The following is a 24,386-nucleotide window of genomic DNA, read 5'->3' on the forward strand; positions in this document are numbered from 1 at the left end:
ATTGTGAATACTGCAGCTTTTGATAGACTTGCTATGTGATTAATATTCATTGCATTGATGAATGCTGCTTTTCTGAATACAATGTTTTTTTACAGGCAGTTTGTTGACTGTCTTGCATTTTCATATAAAGAGATATTGTCAGTGCACTAGTGTTTGGTGCTGTTCTTGCAAATAGCCAGGTCATCACTTTAAATGTTGTGTGGTGGTATGCACATGCTCTAACAGAAGATGGAGAGATGCTTATTGATTGCACAAGATATTTACAACAGTTGTATAGTAACTATTAGGTTGTTTCATATGTTACACAGAGGTTGAGAAAATGTCAGAAAATTTCAATGCAAGACAGGTTAAAAAGTATCATTCCAAATGGCAGTATGGATTTAGGAATAGGATATTGTATTGTACAGTATGGATTTAGGAATTGGAATTGAACCTGAGGTTACAGAGAAAGGTGTAGTGTATATTGACTAACATCAGTAGGGCAGTTGAACAAACCAGAAATGGAGGGTGCTAGGAGTACTAAGGAGAAGTTTGAAAGTGTAAATGTAAACATGCGCTTAAATTCACGTTACAAATAATGTAACACTGCTGCTCCTCTACTGGATGTATTGTGATATTGCGATTACAAAGGCCAGCAATACTGCAGCAGCTCAGTCAGAGTAACATACACCCCTGTACCACTCTCAAAATGATCCACTACATCACATGACATGAGAGGAATCTCTTTGGGGAAATATTGGGTCACAAGAGGCAGGAGGCAATAGTCACATAAAACAGATACAAAGCCTTTGCTCTTTCAATGAACGCAAAAGGCTGCCGTTCTGTTTGGCCATTCCAGGATTTATTCAGTTTCATTCAGTCAAGGCCATTCTCTCTCCACCTCCTCTCATCAAGAATAATAACTGATTGACTTGTTTGTTCAGTGATCTGCTGAGGAATAAGTGTCTATCTGGTTTCAAACAGACCTCTATATTAATTCTAACCAATATTATTTAATTATTAGGCTCCATTTATTCCATCATCTGTTAAATCAAATGCATTAAACAAACATGTTTAATTGATTGGAAAACATAAATTAAAATGATGATTAGGCAAATGATATACAGTATATTCCATATATCCATCATTTAGTGTACTACAACTACAACTGAACAAAATGTAAACCATAAACACTATCAAATATAAAAATATTTGAAAAACTGGATGGGGGTTTTCTGGAAATACAAAATGCAAAATCAACATGGAATTTCATCAAAATGTTTAATAAATGGCAAAACGTAAAAGACCAACTGTCTTTCAGAATTCCAAACTGGTCCAGTAGATCTTGCAGGCACAAGAAGAGGATATTTTTCAGTGTAAGAAGACATCATTACAAACAAGCCATCAGCATATTATATTATGTTTTTTTTTTGTTTGTTTTTTTTTTTTTTTAAAGAGAAACCCTCCCCACCCCCACAAAGACTTCAATATCAATAAACTTTTAATAAATAGTTTCTCATTAGTTCCTAATATTTACAGTCAGTTCACCATTCACATATACGGTTTCTATTCATTTAGAGCACATTTTAGGCACAAATAAATTGGCTTTTTTTTTTTCTTCTGAGGCAAACACGAGATTTCTTTGCAAGTTAGTGGCTAGTAAGAGGAGCAATTATGCAGGTACAAAACGGGATGCTAACCACTGTCTCCATTCCTTAATAGGATATATTACAAATAACTCCATTCAGGTTTGGTCATATGGATCAATGTAGATAAGTGTTACAGAACTTCAAGGAAAACAATTTTAGTCAATTTTAAATAACATCTACATTGTTCGCAATGTTGTAAGAACATAAATTGTTTAAAAATCAATTATGATGACTAAGCCTGTGGGTTATCTAGAAACCTCTTGTGGATTTAAAAAAAAAAAAAAAAAAAAAAAACATACAAATACCAGAAAGAAAGAGACACGCAAAACAAATAAAAACACACAGAAATAAGTATGGCACCTAAAACCAAATAAACAAAAAAACCAAGAGCTTGATTTTAAAAAAAAAAGAAATTTTTTAAATCAACTAATGCGATTTGAATGCACTTGAGGCTTTACCCAGGGAAATCAAATGCTCATCATGTTTAGATAAAGTATTCAAAGTTTTTTTCCTCACCAGAAACCAAGCACACTTCAAATAGAAAATCAGCCACACATTTTGGGATCTAAAATTATGCTGTATTTCACAATGCTCGGATCTAATTGAAACACCACATTTAGAGTCTAGTATAATACCACAGAACTTGTGACCTTGTAAATCCTACAATAGCAGCATGTGTGATATTTCACTGAATCTAGTGACACTCATCCAATTACATTTACGCTATTCCACTCACATCAGTGCTTGTGGTAATGTGAAAACTAGGTATAACTCGATTACTATCTGTAAGCTTGTAACGAGAAGAGAACCCTGCTAGCCTGTTGTAAAGTGGCAGTGTTGACTTTCACAGGGAAGGCTGGAGGAGGTGAGGCGGATGATAAACAAAAACGTAATATGCACAGGCTCCAACAGGAGTGATACAATTACTGACCCTTCTCAGAGCGCATCTTCATCTGGGTAAGGTAATAGCAATAAAAAGTCACTTAAAGGCAACTTTTAGTTCCTCCACATAAAATTATGACACCACTCATAAGATGGTGATGGAGAGACAGTACAAATTAATTCATCTGATGTACAAGAATGGGAATTGTAGGTTCAAGGGGTATGATACAACAGCAATGATTCTGTAAAATGATGATGACGACGACAACAACAACCCTCTTTCTGACATTTCTTGGTTACTTTCCTTAAAGGGATAGTTCACCCTAAAGGAACAAATTCATTTACTCACCCTAATGTCATTTTAAACCTTATGACTTTCTTTCTTCCATCATAATTTACCTTCGTTGTCATTCTTTTCCATACAATGAAAGTAAATGGTGACCAAGGAAAGGACAGCTTAGACACTGCTAGCAAATCCCTTATGTGTTCCACAATATAAAGAAAGTCAAATGTGTTTGGATCGGCAATATGGTGACTAAATGGCAGAAATGTCATTTTTGGGTGAAATAACCCTTTAAGGGTACAGTTTGAGGCACTCCACAGCTGCAAAGAGAAAAACACACTTTCTAGAAGCATCCCTTTCATTCTTATTAAATACAAAACTAAAACCAACCAGTAGAAAGCAGCACATCAAAAGTTAGCCCGCAACGTATCACAACAGACACGTTTCCTACTGTTACAGTTACCAGGTTTCTTTGGACGGAAGGAAAATTTACATCATTAACGTCAAAAATCCGAAAGAGAGAAACACACAAAAAACTATGTAACTGTAAAAATGAGGAAAACCTTCACCAAGTCCTTTTCAGCACAGAGCTGTGTCGGCTTGCATTTCCCTCACATGTGTCAGGCAACTATCCTTAGCTTCACTTCTTGTTCCACAAGGCCAAGGACAGCTCCCTGTTGGCCCAGTCCCACACTTATAATATGTGCACCAGTCCTCCATGTACCCACAGCCCATCTGCAGGCACACTATTCTGTCGCATCTGGAAAGCAGCCAACCTGGCAGGCCTTCTCCAAGCTGTGGGGTAACAAGAAGTGGGCGGTGATATCTTGGGGTGATGAGTGTGAGGGGGTTTGGGGTCTGTGCCCGCCCCCTCGTCAGTGGGGTTATACGCTGCTGTCCTCCAGCAGAGGCTCTTTGCCCTCGCAGGGGCTGCCCTGTGAGCTGTGTAAGTGGCTCTGTGCACCGTTGTTGTGCTTCTTGTAGCTGCCGGGCCGCATGTTGAGGGCGTTGTGCTCTGGGATGAAGAGAGCAACCAGCAGGGAGAGCAACACCGAGCATGCTCCAAACAGGAATGGAGGGCCAGGGATGATGGCACTCTAATAGCACACAGAGAGGCAGAGGAGGCAGGTACAAAAAATATTTATAGGTGGATGCATGAGAAAGGATACGCAAAAAGAATTGGATTTACCTTTGTTCACTTACATTTTGTTTTATATGACTGAAAAAAAATGTTTTCGATTATTTGCAATCTTCATTTGAAGAATCTCTATATGGATTCTTAAAATCCCAAGACTGTGTTGTGAGTTTGGTTTGACTCGTTCTGTTTAATCAGTGTCCAAAGATGAGATCCATGCAATCCATTTGTCATTGTCTCTTTTAATACCCTTTCTGTTCTTTGCAGTCAATTGTAAAAAATAAATAAATAAAAATAAAATATTTTTCTAATAAAGAAGCCGTGCGTCTCATATGCGCTCAACCAAAACAAAACGCTGAACTGCCGGTAGTCTTAAAGAGACAGTACCGTTTTAGAGTACTTGTTCTATTTAAATAGTACAAATTATGCACGTACAGAATAAACATGTAGGCCCAACTATAATTAAAATTATTATAATAATTAACAGCATTAGTTTGTTCTAACTGCGAGTTTCACAACTTCCCAGTTTTGTTTTTGTTGATGAATAAACTTCATAACTTACATCACGGATATTACAATATTAAAGATAATGTTAAATGGACAGTTCACCCAAAAATGAAAATTCTCTTATCATTTACTCACCTTAATGCCATCCCTGATGTGTATGACTTTCTTCTGCAGAACACACAAAGATTTTTAGAAGAATATCTCAGCTCTGTAGGTCCATAAAATGCAAGTGAATGGTGATCAGACCAAAATTACAAAGAACCATAAAAGTAATCCATATGATGCCAGTGTTTCAATCCATATTTTAAGGAATATAATAGGTATGGGTGAGAAACAGAACAATATAAGTCATTTTTTCCTCTAAATCTCCACTTTAACTTTCACATTCAGGTGTGAAAGTGAAACTAAACAGGCATCACATGTGACTTTCAAATGTAAAAGTGAAAATGGAGATTTAAAAAAAAAAGACTTCATTTTGATCTGTTTCTCACCCACACATATTATATTGCTTCTGAAAACATTAATTTAACCACTGGCTTCATATGGATTACTACTGTTTCCTTTATGTGATTTTTGGAGCTACAAAAGTCTGATCACCATTCACTTGCATTGTATGGACCTACAGGGCGGAGACATTCTTCTAAAAATCTTTGTGTTCTGCTGAAGAAAGAAAGTCATACATATCTGGGATGGCTTAAGGGTGAGTAAATGATGAGAGTATTTTTATTTTTGGGTGAACGATCTCTTAAATGATATTTAGTCTTTGGTACACAACTTTGGTTTTGTGTCAATGAAGAGTTATTTGAGCTTTACTGATGGTGCTGTAAGGGTACTTACGGCAAAAGGTTTGGGAAACACTGTTTTATAACACAGAGACTTTCAGCTTTTAAGTCCCATTCACATTGCTAGCGACAAAGATAATGCAAATGAGGAGTGATTTTTGGCAACTACTTCCAATGGGAGTGAAGACAGAGGAGCTCACACCTCCTGTGAGAAATTGGAGTCAAGTGAAAGCAAGACGGAGCGGTTGAGCGATTTAACTGTTCTGTATGATGTGTCTGTAACCACATACAATAATAACAATAAAAAAATGCATGGAAAACTTATTTTTTTTATAGAACATAATTAGTCACCATTCTGAGTGTTTCATTACTGCATTGATACATTGTTCATCTTGTTCATGATATGATGCATTGAGCTCTGCCTCAGTTAATTAAAAAAAAAAAATTTTTTTTTTAAAAAAATCACTTCCCCTTGCAGAAGGTTCATTTTAGGCAGCAAGAAAACTAATATATTGCCATTAAAAAAAGGAATCAGTTGTAATCACATTTTCAAAAGCTATGGCCAGTTGTGCACTCCACCTATAATTTTAAAGCGACCAGCAGTAGGATTTGCCACTAGTGACAAACAATTCAGAGACTGGGGGCATGCAGCAATAAAGTCCTTTAAAACCTAAGATTACTCACCTCATCTGTGGGGTTGGCCATGTTGGGTTTGGCACCCTTCTCTGGGCTCTCAGCAGGATCCATTTCACTGAGCTCCACATGAAACAGGTAGAAGACAAAGCCATAGAGTGCTGGACCCAGGCCATTACATAGTCCTCGGATTCCTGTGATCATCCCCTGCACCACACCTGATAGAAAGAGAGAGATGAGATAAAATCAGACCCATTAAAAAGAATATTGTCTTGCCACCCTTCACTTCATAAAATGAATAGGCCACTTTAAGTTAAGTATATTAGGGCATGTATGTTTAGCCTTACAAAATATCCATTAAAGGAATAAATAAATAAATAAATAGATAGTTCACCCAACAATTTAAATTCTGCCATATTTTACTCGCTCTCATGTCGTTCTAAACCCCAACGCAGAACTCAAAAGTAGATGTCTGAACAGTTGATAATGCCTCACTTTAAAAAGGATTCAAAAGCATCATGCAAGTAGCCCATGCAGCTTATGTATTATATTCCAAGGCATATCGTTTTGACAAGACATAAAGGACAGTGTTATCAATGAGTTGCTGTGGTGTGGTTGCATGTCTCACCCTGTTGGTCAGGGTCTGCGTTGCGGGACACTATGGCACTGATCGCTGGAAAGGTGATGCTGGACATGGCAGCAACAGCTCCAGCAGCCCACATCATCCTTAAAGACAAATTAAACATTAAACTCAAAATGTTCCCTTGTCTATGCAAATGCTCTGTTTGACTCAAGTCTTAAATTTGCAAGTGTTTTTATTGGATTCAGGGTTATTTGGCAGTTGAATTCTGCTGTGATGTATCATCACCCACATTCAGGCAAGAGGTAACAGAAAAATAACTGATACAACTGAACCCAAAGCCTCTCTATCACAGTAAACACTTTAAGTGCCGCTGTTCAATCTCAGAACTGGTTTGCCAGCATGCGTAACTGATGCAATAGCTTCAGGAACATACACTGATCCAAAAAACAAACTGCAGAGGTCATGTTTGCGTGCCTTTATGAGCTCCAGCCAAGAGAAATAAGATAACTTAATGCATGTAATGATGTGAACAAGTTACATAAGCAGGATAAAAAAAAAGCATATGTTTTGGTGACATCCATTCATATTCTTGTTTTACTCGCCTTTTCCTAAAAGTATGTTTCAGCACAGCTACAATACAACCATAATAGTAGTCAAACACAAGCTTTAAATGGATAGTTCACCCAAAAATGAAAATCATTTATTGACCCTCATGAGGTTTAAAACCCATTTGTCTTTCTTTCTTCTAAGGGACAAATGAGATGGTAGGCAGAACAGTAGCCTCAGTTCCTATACACTTTTATTGTAAGAAAAAAAAAAAAAAAGATGCTATAAGAGTGAATGATGACAGAGACTAACATTCGGCCTATCATCTCCTTTTGTGTTCCATGAAGGAAACAAAGTCATACAGGCCTTGAACAACATGAGGGTGAACAAATGATGACAGAATTATCCTTTTTATAACACAAGCTAATAAAACATTGCAATACACTACAATAAGTGTTAAACTCAAGTTCAATGATCCAAATAACAACAAACAGTAAATTGAGATTTCTAATGAAGAGTTTGCTGCCCTCTAGTGAGTTTCCAGGCAATGTGTTGCTATAACTCACCAGGGCTGAGAGCCAAAGCCGTACCAGGCCAGCTGTAGGATTTGAAAGCCGAGGCCTAACAAGATAGTGTTCTTATTTCCAATGGAACGCATCAGGATTCCCAGGACAACCGTCTGCACAGAGAGATGAACCATTAGTCTACAAATCTTCATGCGTGTCCATTTAAATCGTAACACCTGATGCAATCACACAGTGAGCCGATAAGTTCAAACGAATGCACGCTGTGCTGCTCAGAGTCAGGCGGTACAAACTCACAATGGAAGGGATGGAAACAGGCCAGGCCTGGAAACCAACCTGAGCCAAAATGGAGAGGATTCCCACCACTGCAATGAAGGCAGCAACTGTCTCGGATGTAAATCCTATGACCTGGACAAGACAAAAGAGCAAAGTTGCAAGTGTGAAGCTAAAAATGTCCTGTAAATGTCTATCTGGGAAACAAAAAGGAGGCAACCCAGGCAGATAAGCTTAACAAATCGGAGTACATATGGTTACTTGTAGGACAGAAACTTAATTCATTTTTTTTCCCTAAGTTTGTTTAAAGAGCATATCAAGCTTTACAGCTATTTCCAGCATCAACAATCAGTGCTTTACTGTTTGCCCTTAGTTCCTCCATTTGATCTGGACAGACACAGTTTGACATTTAGTGATTTATCATTTAATTTCATAACTCAGACAATGGGATTTCATTCTTGTTTGTTCATCTAGTAACATGCAACATGTATATTTTATCACTAGTTAAGTTGAATTATTTCTTAAGGGCAAAAATAAACAGAGATGCATATTTTATACAAAAATAGCAAGAGCTTTCTCAAAACCGCAAACTCTAATATGATTGGGTGGTATATAGGGATAGCTGAAATGAAAATTCTCATTATTTACTGACCCTCATGCCATCCCATAAGTTTGACTTACTTTCTTCTGATGAACACAAATGAAGATTTTAGAAGAATATCTCATCTTTTTAGGTCCATATAATGCAAGTAAATGGTGGCCAGAACTTTGAAGCTCCAAAAAGGACATAAAAGTAATCCATATGAATACAGTGGTTTAATCTGTGTCTTCAAAATTGATAAAATAGGTGTGGGTGAGAAACAAATCAATATTGAAGTCCTTTTTTACTATAAAGGTTCTCCTCCCTGCCCAGTAGGTGGCAATATGCACAAAGAATGAGAATCGCCAAAAACACAAGAAGAATTTGAAAGTGGAGATTTTAAAAAAGGACTTAGATATTGATCTGTTTCTCACCCACACCTATCATATTGCTTCTGAAGACATGGATTTAATGACTGGAGTTGCGTGGATTACTATTATGATGCCTTTAGTCGCTTTTTGTACCATCAAAGTTCTGGCCACCATTCACTTGCATTAAATGGATCTACAGAGCTGAAATATTCTTCTGAAAATCTTCATTTGTGTTCAGCAGGAAAAAGAAAGTCATACACATCTGGGATGTCATGAAGGTGAGTAAATAATGAGAGAATTGTCTAAGTGGTAAAACACGGACTAGACTGATAGTAAGGCTTGGTATGTGGGACTAGTGCTTATGAAGTTTATACTCTCAAACTGTCCAGAAACAAAGTTGAGTGTTTAAGATCACTAGATTATTAAGTTTGTATTCAGTTAATCACAGTATGTAGTTACAATGCACTTTTAGGTTGTAAACAGATAGGATGTGACAGGTCACTGAATCTAATCACATGTGAAATACTTAAGTATATGATTTTATGCTAAAAAAAAAATAAAAAAAAATATTAATGTTAATGACAGTGTTTTGTTCATGCTGTAACCTATATTTAGGTCAGCTACATTTCCAGTAATTGTCAATCTAACAGTATAAAAAAAAAAAAAAAAAAAAAAAAAAAGTTTATGCAAATGAAGAATAAAAACCCCCACATAAACCAATGTTTCTAAGAACTGAAGTAATCAGATGCAGGAACATCAAACCCATGGTATTGTGATCACAAACCTCACGAGGCTCTGCTTTTGAAATGTGGTCAAAACACTTTCCACAAAACTAAGACTGCTGCACTTTTATAACACTGCAGAATAATAGTGAAAGTCATATGACTATCTCAAGCAGAGCCATGTGTTTTTCTAACTGTTTAGTAGAAGTGTGAGGAAACCGATCCTGTTTTATGTCAAGAATGACTCAGGTATCCATGACTCGCTTTGGGGTATTTGCTTAAGCTACAAGGTTTTTGTGTTTGCATAAATACCAAGGCATCAAATTTTCATGCTACCTACAGTAAGTAGCACCAAACTCAGACATACAGTACATCATTTCATTTCAACAAATAGAGTTTGACAATTTATCTTGTGTTTCAATGTGTCGATATGTAGGTATGCACTGTACCTGTCTGAGATACAGGAAGAAACTGGAATACTGTCCAGCCTCAGGCAGGTAGGACAGGAAGACTGTGATGCAGATCAGGAGTACCGTGGAGTCCTGACCCACCTTACGCAAAGACTGTGTGTACCATAAAGAGACAGAGAGGGCATAAGACATGAACAGAGTGAGAAGGACACAGAGAGAAAAAGAGAAGAAAAGAAACAGAGTGGGCCACAGTATAGCAAAACAAGTATTAATTTAATCAAGTAACACATGACAACCAACATCATTATTCTTCAAATTCCAGCTGTCCAGCTTAAACTTTTCCGCTTCGGTCAAGTGTTTGTTTTTGCAAAAATGTTTGTAATCTACAATGACCGACTATCAAATTTAAAGGAATAGTTCACCCCAACATTAAAGTTCTTTCATCATTTTCTCACCCTCATGCCATCCCAGATGTGTATGACTTTTCTTCTGCTGAACACAAATGAAGATTTTTAGAAGAATATTTTAGCTATGTAGGCCCTCACAATGCAAGTCAATGGTGACCAAAATCTTGAAGCCCCAAAATGCACATAAAAGGCATCATAAAATTAACCCATACGACTCCAGTGGTAAAATCCACGTTCTCAGAAATGATACAAGTGTGGGTAAGAAACAGATCAATATTTAGGTCCTTTTTTTTTTTTTTTTTTGCTATAAATCTTTCACTTTCCTCTGTTTTTGGCAATTCGCATGATTCACACATATTGCCACCTACTGGGCAGGGAGGAGAATTTAGAGTAAAAAAGGACTTAAATATGTATCTGTTTCTTACACACACCTATCAGATCGCTTCTGAAGACATGTATTAAACCACTGGAGTCTTATGGATTACTTTTATGCTGCCTTTACGTACTTTTTTGGTACCAATTCACTTGCATTGTGAGGACCTACAGAGCAGAAATATTCTTCTAATAATCTTCATTTGTGTTCAGCAGAAGAAAGAAAGTCACAACTGGGATGGCATGAGGAATGAGTAAATGAGAGGATTTTAATTTCTGGATGAACTATTCCTTTAAGGGTGCACTCTATAATTATTTCGTTACTAAAAAATTAGGGTTAGTGAAATTAAACCCCCAATCAGGTTCAATTAACCTCATAATGTGACATAAGACAATGGGTGTTAGTTACTCACTGCAAAGGGGTCTGCCTGCTCCCAGGAAATGGGGGCTCCCCAGGATGCTGGTCTCATCTTCTCAGGCAGGGACTCGGGAACCGCCACCAGGATGAAACAGATGTCCAGCAGGGCAATGGCTGTGGCCAGGATCACCACTAAAGTATCTCCATATGCCTCAGACAGGTATGCACCAATTGCTGGGCTTGTCACCAGACTGGCTGCAAAAGTGGCTGACACCTATGGGAGATGCAAGTCAAATTCATGTGTCCATCTGCACTCTTTTTCCATTGTTTATTTATGTAAACCTACACTAGACAGGCATCTTTGACTGTTGCGCTGCGTCCAGCTGTTGCAGTTCACACAGGAGCGGCATGTTTGCCATTTTGGGTACAAAAGAGCCTCAACTTTTAAAAGCATGTCTCAAAACTCCTGCATTCTGTTATATGCCAAGCTTTTTTTTAATTATAATGCAAGAATGCATTTGGTCTGAATGGCTCCTTAGATGTCAGAACTATTCTTAAATTCGGTGGCAAACTTGTGATTAATCAGCAGTGTTGACCACATGGGAAAACATGACACATCTGTCAATGCATTTAACACCTTCATTTCACATTTGCAGGGCAAAAAGGAAACCGCAGACGATTGTTGAAATGACAGGAAACCAATCTCCACCAACTGGCTTCAAAAAATGATAATTGCTTTACTGTAGCTGTGAAGTAGGTAACAGCACAACCTCAAATCATGAGTCATGTTCCTGTGCTTACCAGGCCATACGCTGTGCTCCTTTCATGCTCCTGGGTGATATCGGCCACATATGCAAATATCACGGAGAATGTTACCGCAAAGACGCCAGACATGGAGATCACTGCAAAGTACCACCTGCAGGATCAGAAGGAGTACAATAAGAACACAAGCTAAAAATCATATGAATTCAAAAATAAAGAATTTATAGAGTTTGTATTTATTTGCTTTTTAATATTTCTTTGTTTGGTAATTGTTAATTTTACACATGCCTACATTTTAACAATCATGTAATATGATTTTAGACATGCATTCAGCACCTATATATACACACATTATATCACACACACTGGAAGTCAGAAGTTTACATACACCTTAGCCAAACACATTTAAACTCAGTTTTTCCACAATTCCTGACATTTAATCATAGAAAACATTCCCTGTCTTAGGTCAGTTAGGATCACTTCTTTATTTTAAGAATGTGAAGTGTCAGAATTATAGTAGAGAGAATTATTTATTTCAGCTTTTATTTCTTTCATCACATTCCCAGTGGGTCAGAAGTTTACATACACTTTGTTAGTATTTGGTAGCAATGCACCTTAAATTGTTTAACTTGGGTCAAACGCTTGGGTAGCTTTCCACAAGATTCTCAGTAAGTTGCTGGAATTTTGGCCCTATCCTCCAGACAGAACTGGTAACTGAGTCAGGTTTGTAGGCCACCTTGCTCGCACACACTTTTCCAGTTCTGCCCACAAATGTTTTATCGGACTGAGGTCAGGGCTAAGTGATGGCCACTCCAGTACTTTGACTTTGTTGTCCTTAAGCCATTTTGCCACAACTTTGGAGGTATGCTTGGGGTCACTGTCCATTTGCAAGACCCATTTGCTACTGAGCTTTAACTTCCTGGCTAATGTCTTGAGATTTTGCATCAACATATCCACATAATTTTCCTTCCTCATGATGCCATCTATTTTGTGAAGTGCACTAGTCCATCCTGCAGCAAAGCACCCATGCAACATGATGCTGCCAACCCCATGCTTCACGGTTGGGATGGTGATCTTTGGCTTGCAAACCTCACCCTTTTTCCTCCAAACATAACAAATGGGCATTATGGCCAAACAGTTAAATTTTTGTTTCATTAGACCAGAGGACATTTTTCCAAAACGTATCGAGATCTTTGTCCCCACGTGCACTTACAAAAAAAACAGACTACAGTTTATGGTGGTTTTGGAGCAGTGGCTTCTTCCTTGCTGAGCAGCCTTTCAGGTTATGTCGATATAGGACTTGTTTTACTGTGGATATTGATATTTTTCTTCCTGTTTCCTCCAGAATCTTCACAAGGTCCTTTGCTGTTGTTCTGGGATTGATTTGCACTTTTTACACCAAACTACGTTAATCTCTAGGAGACAGAATGCGTCTCGTTCCTGAGTTGTATGATGGCTGCGTGGTCCCATAGTGTTTATACTTGCGTACTATTGTTTGTACAGATGAACGTGGTACCTTCAGGCATTTGGAAATTGTTCCCAAGGATAAACCAGACTTGTGAAGGTCCACAATTTTTTTTTTCTGAGGTCTTGGCTGACTTCTTTTGATTTTCCCATGATGTCAAGCAAAGAGGCAATGAGTTTGAAGGTAGGTCTTAAAATACATCCACAGGTACATCTCCAGTTGACTCCAATTAACCAATTAGCCTATCAGAAGCTAATTGCCTAAAGGACTGACAATCCTTTTCCAAGCTGCTTAAAGACACAGTTAACTTAAGTGTATGTAAACTTCTGACCCACTGGAATTGTGATACAGACAATTAAATGTGAAACAATCTGTCTGTAAACAATTGTTGGAAAAATTGCACATTTGAGAGGAAAAAAAAATAGAAAATAAAAAAGGCATTTCAACTTACATCCGTAGGGCAGGTGCGTAGGTCATAAAGGTTTGATCAGTATAAGAACTGGAGAATGGGCATTGTTTTTATTCTACGTTTTGTGCATTTGTCTTCATGCCGGATACTAACCATGGGCTAATCTTCATAAGAGGGATGGGAGCGCAGGTGAAGAACACAGTGAGCAACAGAAAGGACTTCCGGCCCCACACATCTGATAGAGCACCGATTAATGGAGCGCTTAAGAAAGACAGCAGACCCTGTGAAACACAGAGAGAGGAGGAAATGAGGGCGAATTAAGAGACAAACACCATAATTCACAGATTAAACAGCACACTTGAACAGGTCACTAGAGGTCAGCTTCCCGACCCAAGCTCGACAGGACTCAACAAATTGATGGGTCAGGTTTTGCTTTGAAGGAATAGCTCGACCAAACATTTTAATTCTCTCATCAATAACTTATTTTGTCTCAAACTAAGGCTTGCTTTCTTACGCAGAACACAAATTAAGATATTTTAATGAAGATATGATGGCTGTTTTTTCATACAATGCAAGTGAACGGTGACCACATTTTTAAGCTCCAAAAAGCACATAAAAGGCAGCATAGAAGTAATTCACAATACACCAGTGGTTTGATCAATGTCTTCTGAAGCAGTCCAACAGGTTTTCACTGCACATCTTGCCATTGCAGTCTCTAGGCACGGTCATGACTTCAAGCTCGAGTTCACTTTCTAGGGTGAATCCATAGCGCTAGATGGCGCTAGGAAGTGTAATGGAGTCTGAAATCAAGATCGCCATGGAGACTGCATGAAGACAAAGTGAAAAAGGAGTTATATTTTGGTCTGATCAAAACCTGTTCAAAATCAGATCGCTTCAGAAGACAGATTACAGTACTGGAGTCATATGGATTACATTTATGCTGTCCTTGTCATTTTTGGAGCTTGAAAATGTGCTTACCATTCACTTGCATTGTATAGACAAACAGCCATAATATCTCTTCTAAAATATCTTTCTTTGTGTCCCACGGAAGAAAAAAGTGAAAGGGTGAGTAAATGATGAGAGTGAGTAAATGATGAGAGAATTATAATTTTTGGGTGAACTATTCCTTCAAAGTCTGACAGTACTAGTCTGATTAAGTTGGGTCACAGTGTCTCATTTATCAGTCAGCTTCAGGCTTTAATTCAAAAGGAATAGTTCTCCCAAAAAAATGAAAATTCTGTAAACATTTACCCCTCACGTCAATCAAATTCCGTTTGATTTTCTTCCGGTTGTGGAGCACAAAAGGAGTATACAATGTTAGCCTCAGTCTCCATTCACTTTCCATACATTAAAAGTGAATGGTGACTAAGGCTATCATTTTGCCAAACATATCCTTTTGAGTTCCACAGAGGAAAGAAAACCATACAGGTTGGGAACCAAATGAAGGTGAGTAAATGATGACCAAAACTTCATTTTCATGTGATCTATCCCAATACATGTGCAGGCCTCTAGTAACCACACAGCAGAAGTACGGGACTTAACAATTAGACCTGGTTGAAATGGTACGTTCTGAAATTAGGTCACATGATTTAGTGGCCTCACTGTGTGACCAGAGTTTATCATGAATAAACAAGGCAACCATAAGAGTAGCAAGCTTCAATGACAGTCTTATCTCTTCTCATATCAGAAAGGGAGGGAAAAGAGTGAGAGACCAATTAAAAGGCAAGAGTCGTTTTCTTACCTTGACACCATGAATAAGTCCGTTCATCAGGAATGTGTGCTGTGGGAATGTCTGATGTAACACCTGAGACAAAAACACAGATTAATTGTAAATGTATGCAGTAAACAGATCATCTGCTGGGTACAGTATAACCATAAACACTGGTTAATGATTTGCTAGTTTTACTCGATGGCAGTGCTCATCAAAAGAAGCCTCCATAAATCTATGCTACTGGCTGACACCTACTGTACTATAATGTATAGTCAATAAATTTACATTTGACTTGTGTATTCTGTCCAAGAGGTGGACTGCTTTCCATTTTCAGGCTGTGCTAAGAATCAGCACTGCAGTTCAAGGCAGGTGCATGCCTTTAACTGGAGCAATGATTTCCAAAGCTGGGTTAATCATTATATGTACTATAGACAAGAGGCAATGTTTTACATAAGTATATGAGTAAACAAAAGAGATCTGTTATCTTTGACTGGAAAATAAGTCAATTGATCTGAATCTAAACTCAAAGACATACTGCAGCAACATAACAGTCAAAAGACAACATAAAATATAGGTCTGAAGTCCAACAGGTAATGTGACCAACTTATGAAGAGGCCTGTATTCAGTTTCCACTCATCTCATTACAGTAAAAGTAACACAGGCTCTCAGATACTAACATTGGGAATGATTCTGATACAGATACTGCTTTTATATGGGCCAAATATATAAACACCTGTTCCATTCAATGAGTGAATAGAAAGCCTGAAACTATTACATCTTTATCAGTCACTTTTATCATCATGGAAAGTTAAACAGCATAACAAGAACATAAGTACATTAAAGAGGAAAGCAGTTAAACTGAAATGAGAGAAATGTGGAACTAGAACTGAGATCCACCCAATCCAAGAGATCAGCTCAGTGTCTTTTTTTTTTTATTGAATATATGACCAGTCTATATAATAATTCATGGGTAAAATTGCATTATACACTAAATTGTAGTGTTTACTTCAATGGCTCTTATGAAATGCCAATGGCTCATTTCCACTACATTTGACAATAGGCCTAGTTGTTAAAACATACCAAGGCGAGCACTAATAAAGTGCTCAGTGAGTGTGTATCAGAGGCACTATACTAATACAGGTTAGTGCCTCCCTTTGCTCTCAAAACAGCCTCAATTCTCTCTGGCATGGATTCCACAAGATGTTGGAAACATTCCTTTGAGATTCTGGTTCATGTTGACATGATTGCATCACGCAATTTCAGCAGATTTGTCAGCTGCACATTCATGCTGCGAATCTCCCGTTCTACCACATCCCAAAGGTGTTCCCTTAGATTCAGATGAGGTGACTGGGAACATCACTGAAGAACAGTGAACTCATTGTCATGTTCATGAAACCAGTTTGAGGTGACTTTTGCTTTGACATGGTGCATTATCATGCTGGAGGTAACCATTAGAAGATGGGTAAATTGTGGCAATGAAGGGATGCACATGGTCAGCAACAATACTCAAATAGGCTGTGTCATTCAATGAAGCTCCTGACCCGTATCGGCTTGATTTTATGCATTGCACTGCTGCCACACGATTTGCTGATTAGGTAATCGCATGAATAAGTAGATGTACAGGTGTTTCTACTAAAGAGCTTAATGAGTGTACATCTATAACACCCCCTTTTAGACAAGATCATGAAAACAGGCAATATCCTATTCCAAATCTTAAACTGAAGGCAGTAAACAGACTGTTCCTTAGCTCTGTTGGATGTGACAACAAAGGAGTTGAACAAACACACTACATCTGTGTTAATTTGATACCACACAGTATGCATTGTCTGAAAGAGCACAAACTGTGCCACTTAGTGAGATGTTAAGACTTCTCTGTACACTGTTCAGCTGGGAGGGTTTGTTAGACGCATTAGTGCTTCAATATCAGCTCCTACTCATCAAATAAAAAGGGCAAACCAAGGATCAACTGATCCACCACAAAGTAAATCCTCTACCCAAATTGGGAAATGAGGACTATGAACAATCAGACTGGTCCATATGAGATATTAAGCAACTAGGAATGCATCAACATATTTCTGCTGTGGCCAATAACTGATACGATGACCGATATTATAAGCCTATCCTGTTTTGTGTGGAAACTAAAACTAGTACAGAATTGTGCATGCTTCAATTGAAATTAGACATCAAAATATTTAAATGTACAGTATAAAAGATGGATAACTGTTTATAGTATTATTGTAATGTGGTATATATATATAAAAATGAACTGGAAAAATAGTCAGACTTATGCTGATTAATTATATACATATATATATATATATATATATATATACACACACACACACACACACACACACACACACACACACAGTTGTGCTCAAAAGTATGCATACCCTGGCAGAAATTGTGAAATTTTGGCACTGATTTTGAAAATATGACTGATCATGCAAAATGTCTTTTATTTAAGGATAGTGATCATATGAAGCCATTTATTATCACATAGTTGTTTGGCTCCTTTTTAAATCATAATGATAACAGAAATCACCCAAATAGCCCCGATCAAACGTTTAAACACCCTTGAATGTTTGGCCTTGTTACAGACACACAAGGTGACACACACAGGTTTAAATGGCAATTAAAGTTTAATTTCCCACACCTGTGGCTTTTTAAATTGTAATTAGTGTCTGTGTATAAATAGTCAATGAGTTTGTTAGCTCTCATGTGGATGCACTGTGCAGGCTAGATACTGAACCATGGGGAGCAGAAAAGAGCTGTCAAAAGACCTGTGTAACAAGGTAAAGGAACTTTATAAAGATGGAAAAAGGATATAAAGATATCCAATGCCTTGAAAATGCCAGTCAGTACTGTTCAATCACTTATTAAGAAGTGATTGAACCTTGGCTTGGTATCAATAGATCCCTGAATTTTCCACTTAAGTGATTGAACAGTACTGACTGGCATTTTCAAGGCTTTGGATATCTTTATATCCTTTTCCATCTTTATAAAGTTCCTTTACCTTGTTATGCAGGTCTTTTGACAGCTCTTTTCTGCTCCCCATGGCTCAGTATCTAGCCTGCTCAGTGCATCCACATGAGAGCTAACAAACTCACTGACTATTTATACACAGACACTAATTGCAACTTAAAAAGCTGCAGGTGTGGGAAATTAACCTTTAATTGCCATTTAAACCTGTGTGTCTGTAACAAAGCCAAACATTCATGGGTATGTAAACTTTTGTTCAGGGCCATTTGGGTGATTTCTGTTATCATTATGATTTAAAAAGGAGCCAAACAACTATGTGATAATAAATGACTTCATATGATCACTATCCTTAAAAGTCATTTTGCATGATCAGTCATATTTTCAAATTTCACAATTTCTGCTAGGGTATGCAAACTTTTGAGCACAACAGTATAAATGCACTGTATATATCAAACAATTTAATAAATTACACGCACGTAAAAAAAATTGTTACAATTTAAAATGAACATTTAGCAACATATTTAGTCAATTTTACACACAAACTAACTTTGTAAAAATATAAATTTAAATCCCTTAAACTGTGATGGTAGATAGCAGCTTATCCTGGTTTCTTTTTAGTTTTACCATTTTTGTCATTTGCTCTTATGTTTTGTAAACCGTTAAGAATAGAATAGAATGCCTTTGTCATTGCACATTTGACGTACAACAAAATTTGCTGTACAACTCCTAAAACGGTTACATCCACACATGCGGACACATACCCAATCATATATATATATATATATATATATATATTTAAAATAAATACATAAAACTAAAATGTAATAAAAAGAGATGAATATCTGATTCATTGCACATTGTACCAAGTGCTGTTGCACCTTATAAAAATATTATTGCACATTATATACAGATATTTACAGCTGTTATTCCACATTTCCTCTTTGTATGGAATTACTATTCTAATTGTTAGTCCTATGGTGTGGAGTATTATGATAATATTGGTGGGCAGGGGTACAGTGTTTTATGGAGTTCAGTTCAGTAATGACTCTGGGGTAGAAACTGTTTTTAAGCCTGGAAGCGCGGGTCTTTAAGGTCTTGTAACGTCTTCCAGATGGCAGCAGAGAGAAAAGATGATGATGGGGTGAGTTTCATCCTTCAGAATGCTGCTGGTTCTGTGGAGACAGCGTGATCTGAAGGTGTCTTCCAGTGAGGGCAGGGGGAGTCCAATTATTTTCTGGGCTGTGTTTATGACTCTCTGGAGAGCTCTCCTGTCTGCTGCTGAACAGTTGATCAATTAATGTCTTCTGAAGCAAATCGATAGGTTGGTGTAAGAAACAAAATCAATAATTCAAACTTTATTAACTTAAAAAAAATCACTTCCTGCCAGCAGTCGACGCATCAGTGACGTAAGCACTATGGTGCGTTCACGCGAGAAGTCAGAAGCGTGCGCTTTGTACACAACAGAGGAACGAATGTCACGCGAGATTTAGTTCATTTCAAACAGAAATACAGCGCTGGGTGGAAGCAATGATTTAAAGTTTTAATTATCGATTTGTTTCTTACAGCAACCTATCGATTTACTTCAGAAGACATTATATGATCAACTGGAGTCATGTGGATTACTTGTATGCTGCCTAAATATGCCTTTTTGACCGTCAAATATTCAGCAGCCTGATGGCACCCATTTACTTACATTATAAGGACCTACAAAGCTTCAAAATATTTCTAATAATCTTAATTTGTGTTCTGCTGAAGAAAGACAGTCATACACATCTGGGATGGCATCAGGGTAAGTGAATAATGAGAGAATTTTCATTTTTGGGTGAACTATTCCTTTAAAGGTGAAATCAACCTTCAAATGACTTAAAACTTACTTATATTTGATCTACAAGCAAACAGTATTTTCCAATACTGATATGGTCTCCATTATATAGTGCATCCATAGAAACAACCCAACAAAACACCTAAAAGCAAACCTGGAAATTAGAGAAATAGCTGATATGATGTACTGCATTCAACAGCAGTCAGATTAAATATCAGAGCTTAAAATGAAAAAACTGTCTGTAAATGTGTAGAATTCTCAGCAGCAAAAACACACGGGTCTGATTTCTTTGAGACAGCTCTGAGGGACTGCTGACCTGCGGCGAGTGCCAAACCTTACACCCTGCCACACTGCTTTCAATTCATGTATTATTCAACAAAATAAACTGCAATTCCACTTTGCATGCAGTGTAAATCTTAAGAAAACTAGACTAGAGAAAACTAAACACTGAGGTAAAAGAATAGCATGCTTTGACTGAATTGGATACAGTGTCATCAATAGTGCCATGCTGATTAGTACAAAAAGGAGTGACACCACACTACAATTGAAATCACAGGTTTAGCTTCATTTGCAACCATACGGTCAGGCAAACCCTCCAGTTAGCTTAGTCATTACTAGCAAGACACTGTTTGATGTTGTTTTGATATCACCCGAGGCCATTACGATCTCCAAAGCATTTGCTGACACAATGCATCCCTCATCAACTAAAACTGAATGCATCATTCTGCCATCTCCATTTGATCAGGATTCATTTATTCATAAATGTTTGCAAGGCTGCTTGAGTCCAGGCAATGGGAAATGTCACTCCTTGTTATAGATACAAAAGGGGGAGGGAGAGAGAGAGAAAGAGAGAGAGAGAGAGAGCGTGGGTGGGTGGGAGTATGAATGCAAACATTCATGTCTGAGTCTCTTCGTAATTTGCTTGGATTTGACACTGTGAATGAAGGTGATGATGCAAAACTGGTTTACCGTAAGCATGGGAGTGGTGAGCAGTCCCCAGGCGAAGAACTCCAGGAAGATAACCACCACAGCATGGTAGACACTGGGGTCGCCAATCCCCTGTGGCTAAACAGAGGATTTACATTACTAATAATGTAACTACAAACAAACAAATTACAAGAAGTGTCAACATGGACCAAGGATGCAATAAAGTGGAAGGTTGGAAAAGACATTTGAGAGTAGATACGATACACATTATAGAGGATAAGGAAAAGCAAACATCAGAATATAGACATAACCGATATTTTACTGCCATTACGACCATAAGCATTAGATTAATAATATAATATACTGTGCAGTAACAGGGTCCAAAGTGCCTCTGTGCAGCCAGACTTGTTAGCTCACAGACCTTATTACTCATAATTACATCTAAGGCTAAAGCTTTAGAAATAAAAATTGAGAATGGTATTTCACCCCAAGTCAACCCCTTAAGCCAAAACCACTCTGCGATGGACTCATTGAGTGAACCCTGATTGAGAGTGTGTATTCTGAACATCGGAAGTGACTTTATGGTATGCTAGAAAGCCCACACTCTTGTGTTTAACAGTCTGCAAACTGAGCTCAATGATACGGATCATTAGAGAGGGGACAGTAAAAGCTGTGGCCTGTGTTAAACAAAGCAGCATGGGAGAGCAAGGCAAGTATTACAGGAACCCCATTGAAAATGCACAACTTGTCCATGGTGTTCTTTTCAAAACAGTGTCAAATAAGTCTTGAGATGATTAATAAGTCAGTGATAAGATGCCTCTGGTGTAAAGTTTTCAAATAGCCTGTTTATGATGTTGCATAACAAATCTAGAGCTGGAAAACAAGTAAACTGACCTCAGATTAAAGGAAGAGTTCACCCAAAAATGAAAATTCTCTGATCATTTGCTCACGCTCAGGCCAGCCCAGATGTGTATCTGGTGTCCAGAACCAAAAAGCATATAAAGGCAGCATAAAAGTAATCAATATGAATACAGTTGCTTAATGTCTTTTTTTTTTTTTTTTTGGATTTTTCCCCTTTTTCACCCAATTTGGAATGCCCAATTCCCAGTGCGCTTTTTAAGTCCTCGTGGTCGCGTAGTGATTCACCTCAATCCGGGTGGCGGAGGACAAATCCCAGTTGCCTCCGCGTCTGAGAACGTCAACCCGCGCATCTTATCACATGGCTTGTTGAGCATGTTGCCACGGAGACATAGCGCATGTGGAGGCTTCACGCCATCCACCGCGGCATCCGCGCTCACCTGGCTGGAGTCACTCAGCACACCCTGGGATTCGAACTAGCGAACTCCAGGGTTGGTAGCCAGCATCTTTACCACTGAGCTACCCAGGCCCATTAATCCATGTCTTCTAAAGCGATATGATAGGGTCATAAACAGATATGTAATATTTAAGTCCTTTTTTACTATAAATTCTCCTTCCTGCCCAGGAGGTGGTGATATGCAAAAATAATGCAAATTAATAAATACAAAATAAAAAGGACAGAAGAGCGCTTAGGAGGGCTGTTTGAAAGTGGAGATTTATAGTAAAAAAAAAATAAAAATAAATATTTTAATATTGATCTGTTTCTCACCCACATCTACCATATCGCTTCTGAAGATACGGATTAAACCACTGGAATCATGTGGATTACTTTTTTTACAGCCTTTATATGCTTTTTGGAGCTCCAAAGTTCTGACCACCATTCAATTGCATTATATGGATCTACAGAGCTGTGATATTCTTCTAAAAATCTCAGTTTGTGTTCTGCAGAAGAAAGACAGTCATACACATCTGGGATGGCATGAGGGTGAGTAAATGATGAAAGCATTTTCATTTTAGGGTGAACTATTCCTTTAAAGAGGACAGATCCTTCAAATAAACTGTTTGCTTCCATTATAACTTCCTGTTAGGCAAAACAAGTAATTTGCCCTGGTAAGGACTGTCAAAAGTGTCCATAATGCTAGTAAACAAGCACAGGCTATAATTTCCTGGCCCAGGTAATGACTGCATCAGACCTTGAACATCTCACTGATGTCAATGACAGGGGTGCTGAATCACAAAGACACAATGATATAAACAGTCTTCCTCAATGCCTTAATTTCTTTGGATCTTGCATGACAAGAAATTATTTTGACCACATTACTAATTTTCTTAAACACATAATGATGCCATAGACTAACGTTTAGGAGTGATGTGGCCATATGAAAACACATCCTACTTGATTAATGAAGTTGACAGCCCCATTACCAGCTGTCTGTACAGCAACTGTTTCAAGCAGCCCAATATAAAAACAACATAGTAGAACAGTAATTATAAAGGACACAATGAGCAAACATAACTGCTCGATTCGAAAGAACATATGTCAGAAACCTTAGCATATCAGGATTTATACTGCCTCCTGATGGAACACACATTTCCACGAGCATCTGTTACTCATAGTGGCTCTCGTAAATGACCAACTTCTTTGTTTGACCGCTTTGAATTAACTTTCACAGCTCAAAACTTTCGGTTTCCTTTCTGTCAGTGCGATACTGCTGGCTGACTCGATGTCTAAACGCAAGCCATCATCGATCTGGCTGGTTTTCTCGCCAGCTGGCTTGTAGTTATAACTGATAGCTGTCTAAATGCACTGTTGGCTATAGTCAATTATTGTTAATTTTCTCATTATAGTAAACAGATGAAATCATCCAAAGTTGTCTTGATTAATAACCAACTAACAACACTGCCTGACTAAAAACACTGCCTTAGCTTGCTAGCCTTCACTAGCTACCTGCCTCTGAGAAATGTAGTACTCACAGTGCCTCCATCTTTAAGGATGATTTTCTTAGCCAGAAGAACGCTGCGGTTCAGCCGCTTCTTCTTCTTTTTCTCTCCAGTCATTGTTAACTTAAATCCATTCTTGTTTGTGAAGATGGACCAACGAGGTGTGGCTAAATATGACAGTTTACCGTTAGCATACAAGCTAAACTACGCGACTTCCTATCCTCCCCCTCCTCCGCCCGCTCGGATTAAAAAAGTCCCGCCCTTATTTATTCAAAGCAGGCATCTGATTGGTCATTCTCAAAAGGGAGGGACTTTCCTCGAGCTTTGATTTGCCAAAAACATCATCCGCGCGTGCGAGTCTGACAGGGCTCATTACCATAATGGGAAACACAAAACAATGAGGAACCCTCGTATTTAATGTGCTATCCACATGAATAACGTAGGTTTTGTCAGGCAACACTCTGGGGTGTATTTTGTCAAAACCCATTTTAAGAATAATTAATAAAAATAATA

General features: G+C 38.0%; 1 protein-coding gene across 2 annotated transcripts; it reads right to left on the reverse strand.

The window, feature by feature from the left end:
- Positions 1–1,246: 1,246 nt before the first annotated feature.
- On the reverse strand, positions 1,247–24,102 carry mfsd14a2 (major facilitator superfamily domain containing 14A2). Of its 2 annotated transcripts, none has more exons than XM_051698501.1 (12): positions 23,907–24,102; positions 21,117–21,206; positions 15,374–15,436; positions 13,786–13,913; positions 11,798–11,912; positions 11,052–11,270; positions 9,899–10,012; positions 7,840–7,911; positions 7,546–7,658; positions 6,479–6,576; positions 5,902–6,068; positions 1,247–3,890 (listed from the first exon to the last, which is right to left on the reverse strand). In XM_051698501.1, the coding sequence occupies exons 1-12, from the start codon at positions 23,988–23,990 to the stop codon at positions 3,678–3,680; spliced, it is 1,476 nt and encodes a 491-aa protein (XP_051554461.1). In that variant the 5' UTR covers positions 23,991–24,102; the 3' UTR covers positions 1,247–3,677. The 2 variants fall into 2 exon arrangements, with proteins under 2 accessions (XP_051554461.1, XP_051554460.1); XM_051698500.1 differs by having other exon boundaries at positions 21,117–21,212.
- Positions 24,103–24,386: the final 284 nt, after the last annotated feature.

Source organism: Myxocyprinus asiaticus, chromosome 5 (genome assembly GCF_019703515.2).
Source record: "Myxocyprinus asiaticus isolate MX2 ecotype Aquarium Trade chromosome 5, UBuf_Myxa_2, whole genome shotgun sequence".
In the NCBI taxonomy this organism is placed as follows: Eukaryota; Metazoa; Chordata; class Actinopteri; order Cypriniformes; family Catostomidae; genus Myxocyprinus; species Myxocyprinus asiaticus.

Excerpts from the sequence above, each read along its gene's own strand:
- mfsd14a2 (XM_051698500.1), bottom strand. The coding sequence starts at position 23,990 with ATGACTGGAGAGAAAAAGAAGAAGAAGCGGCTGAACCGCAGCGTTCTT. Across the intron at positions 11,271-11,797 it reads GGAGCACAGCGTATGGCCTG|GTGTCAGCCACTTTTGCAGC; the intron begins GTAAGCACAGGA and ends CATCTCCCATAG. Across the intron at positions 3,891-5,901 it reads TGGCCAACCCCACAGATGAG|AGTGCCATCATCCCTGGCCC; the intron begins GTGAGTAATCTT and ends GTGTGCTATTAG.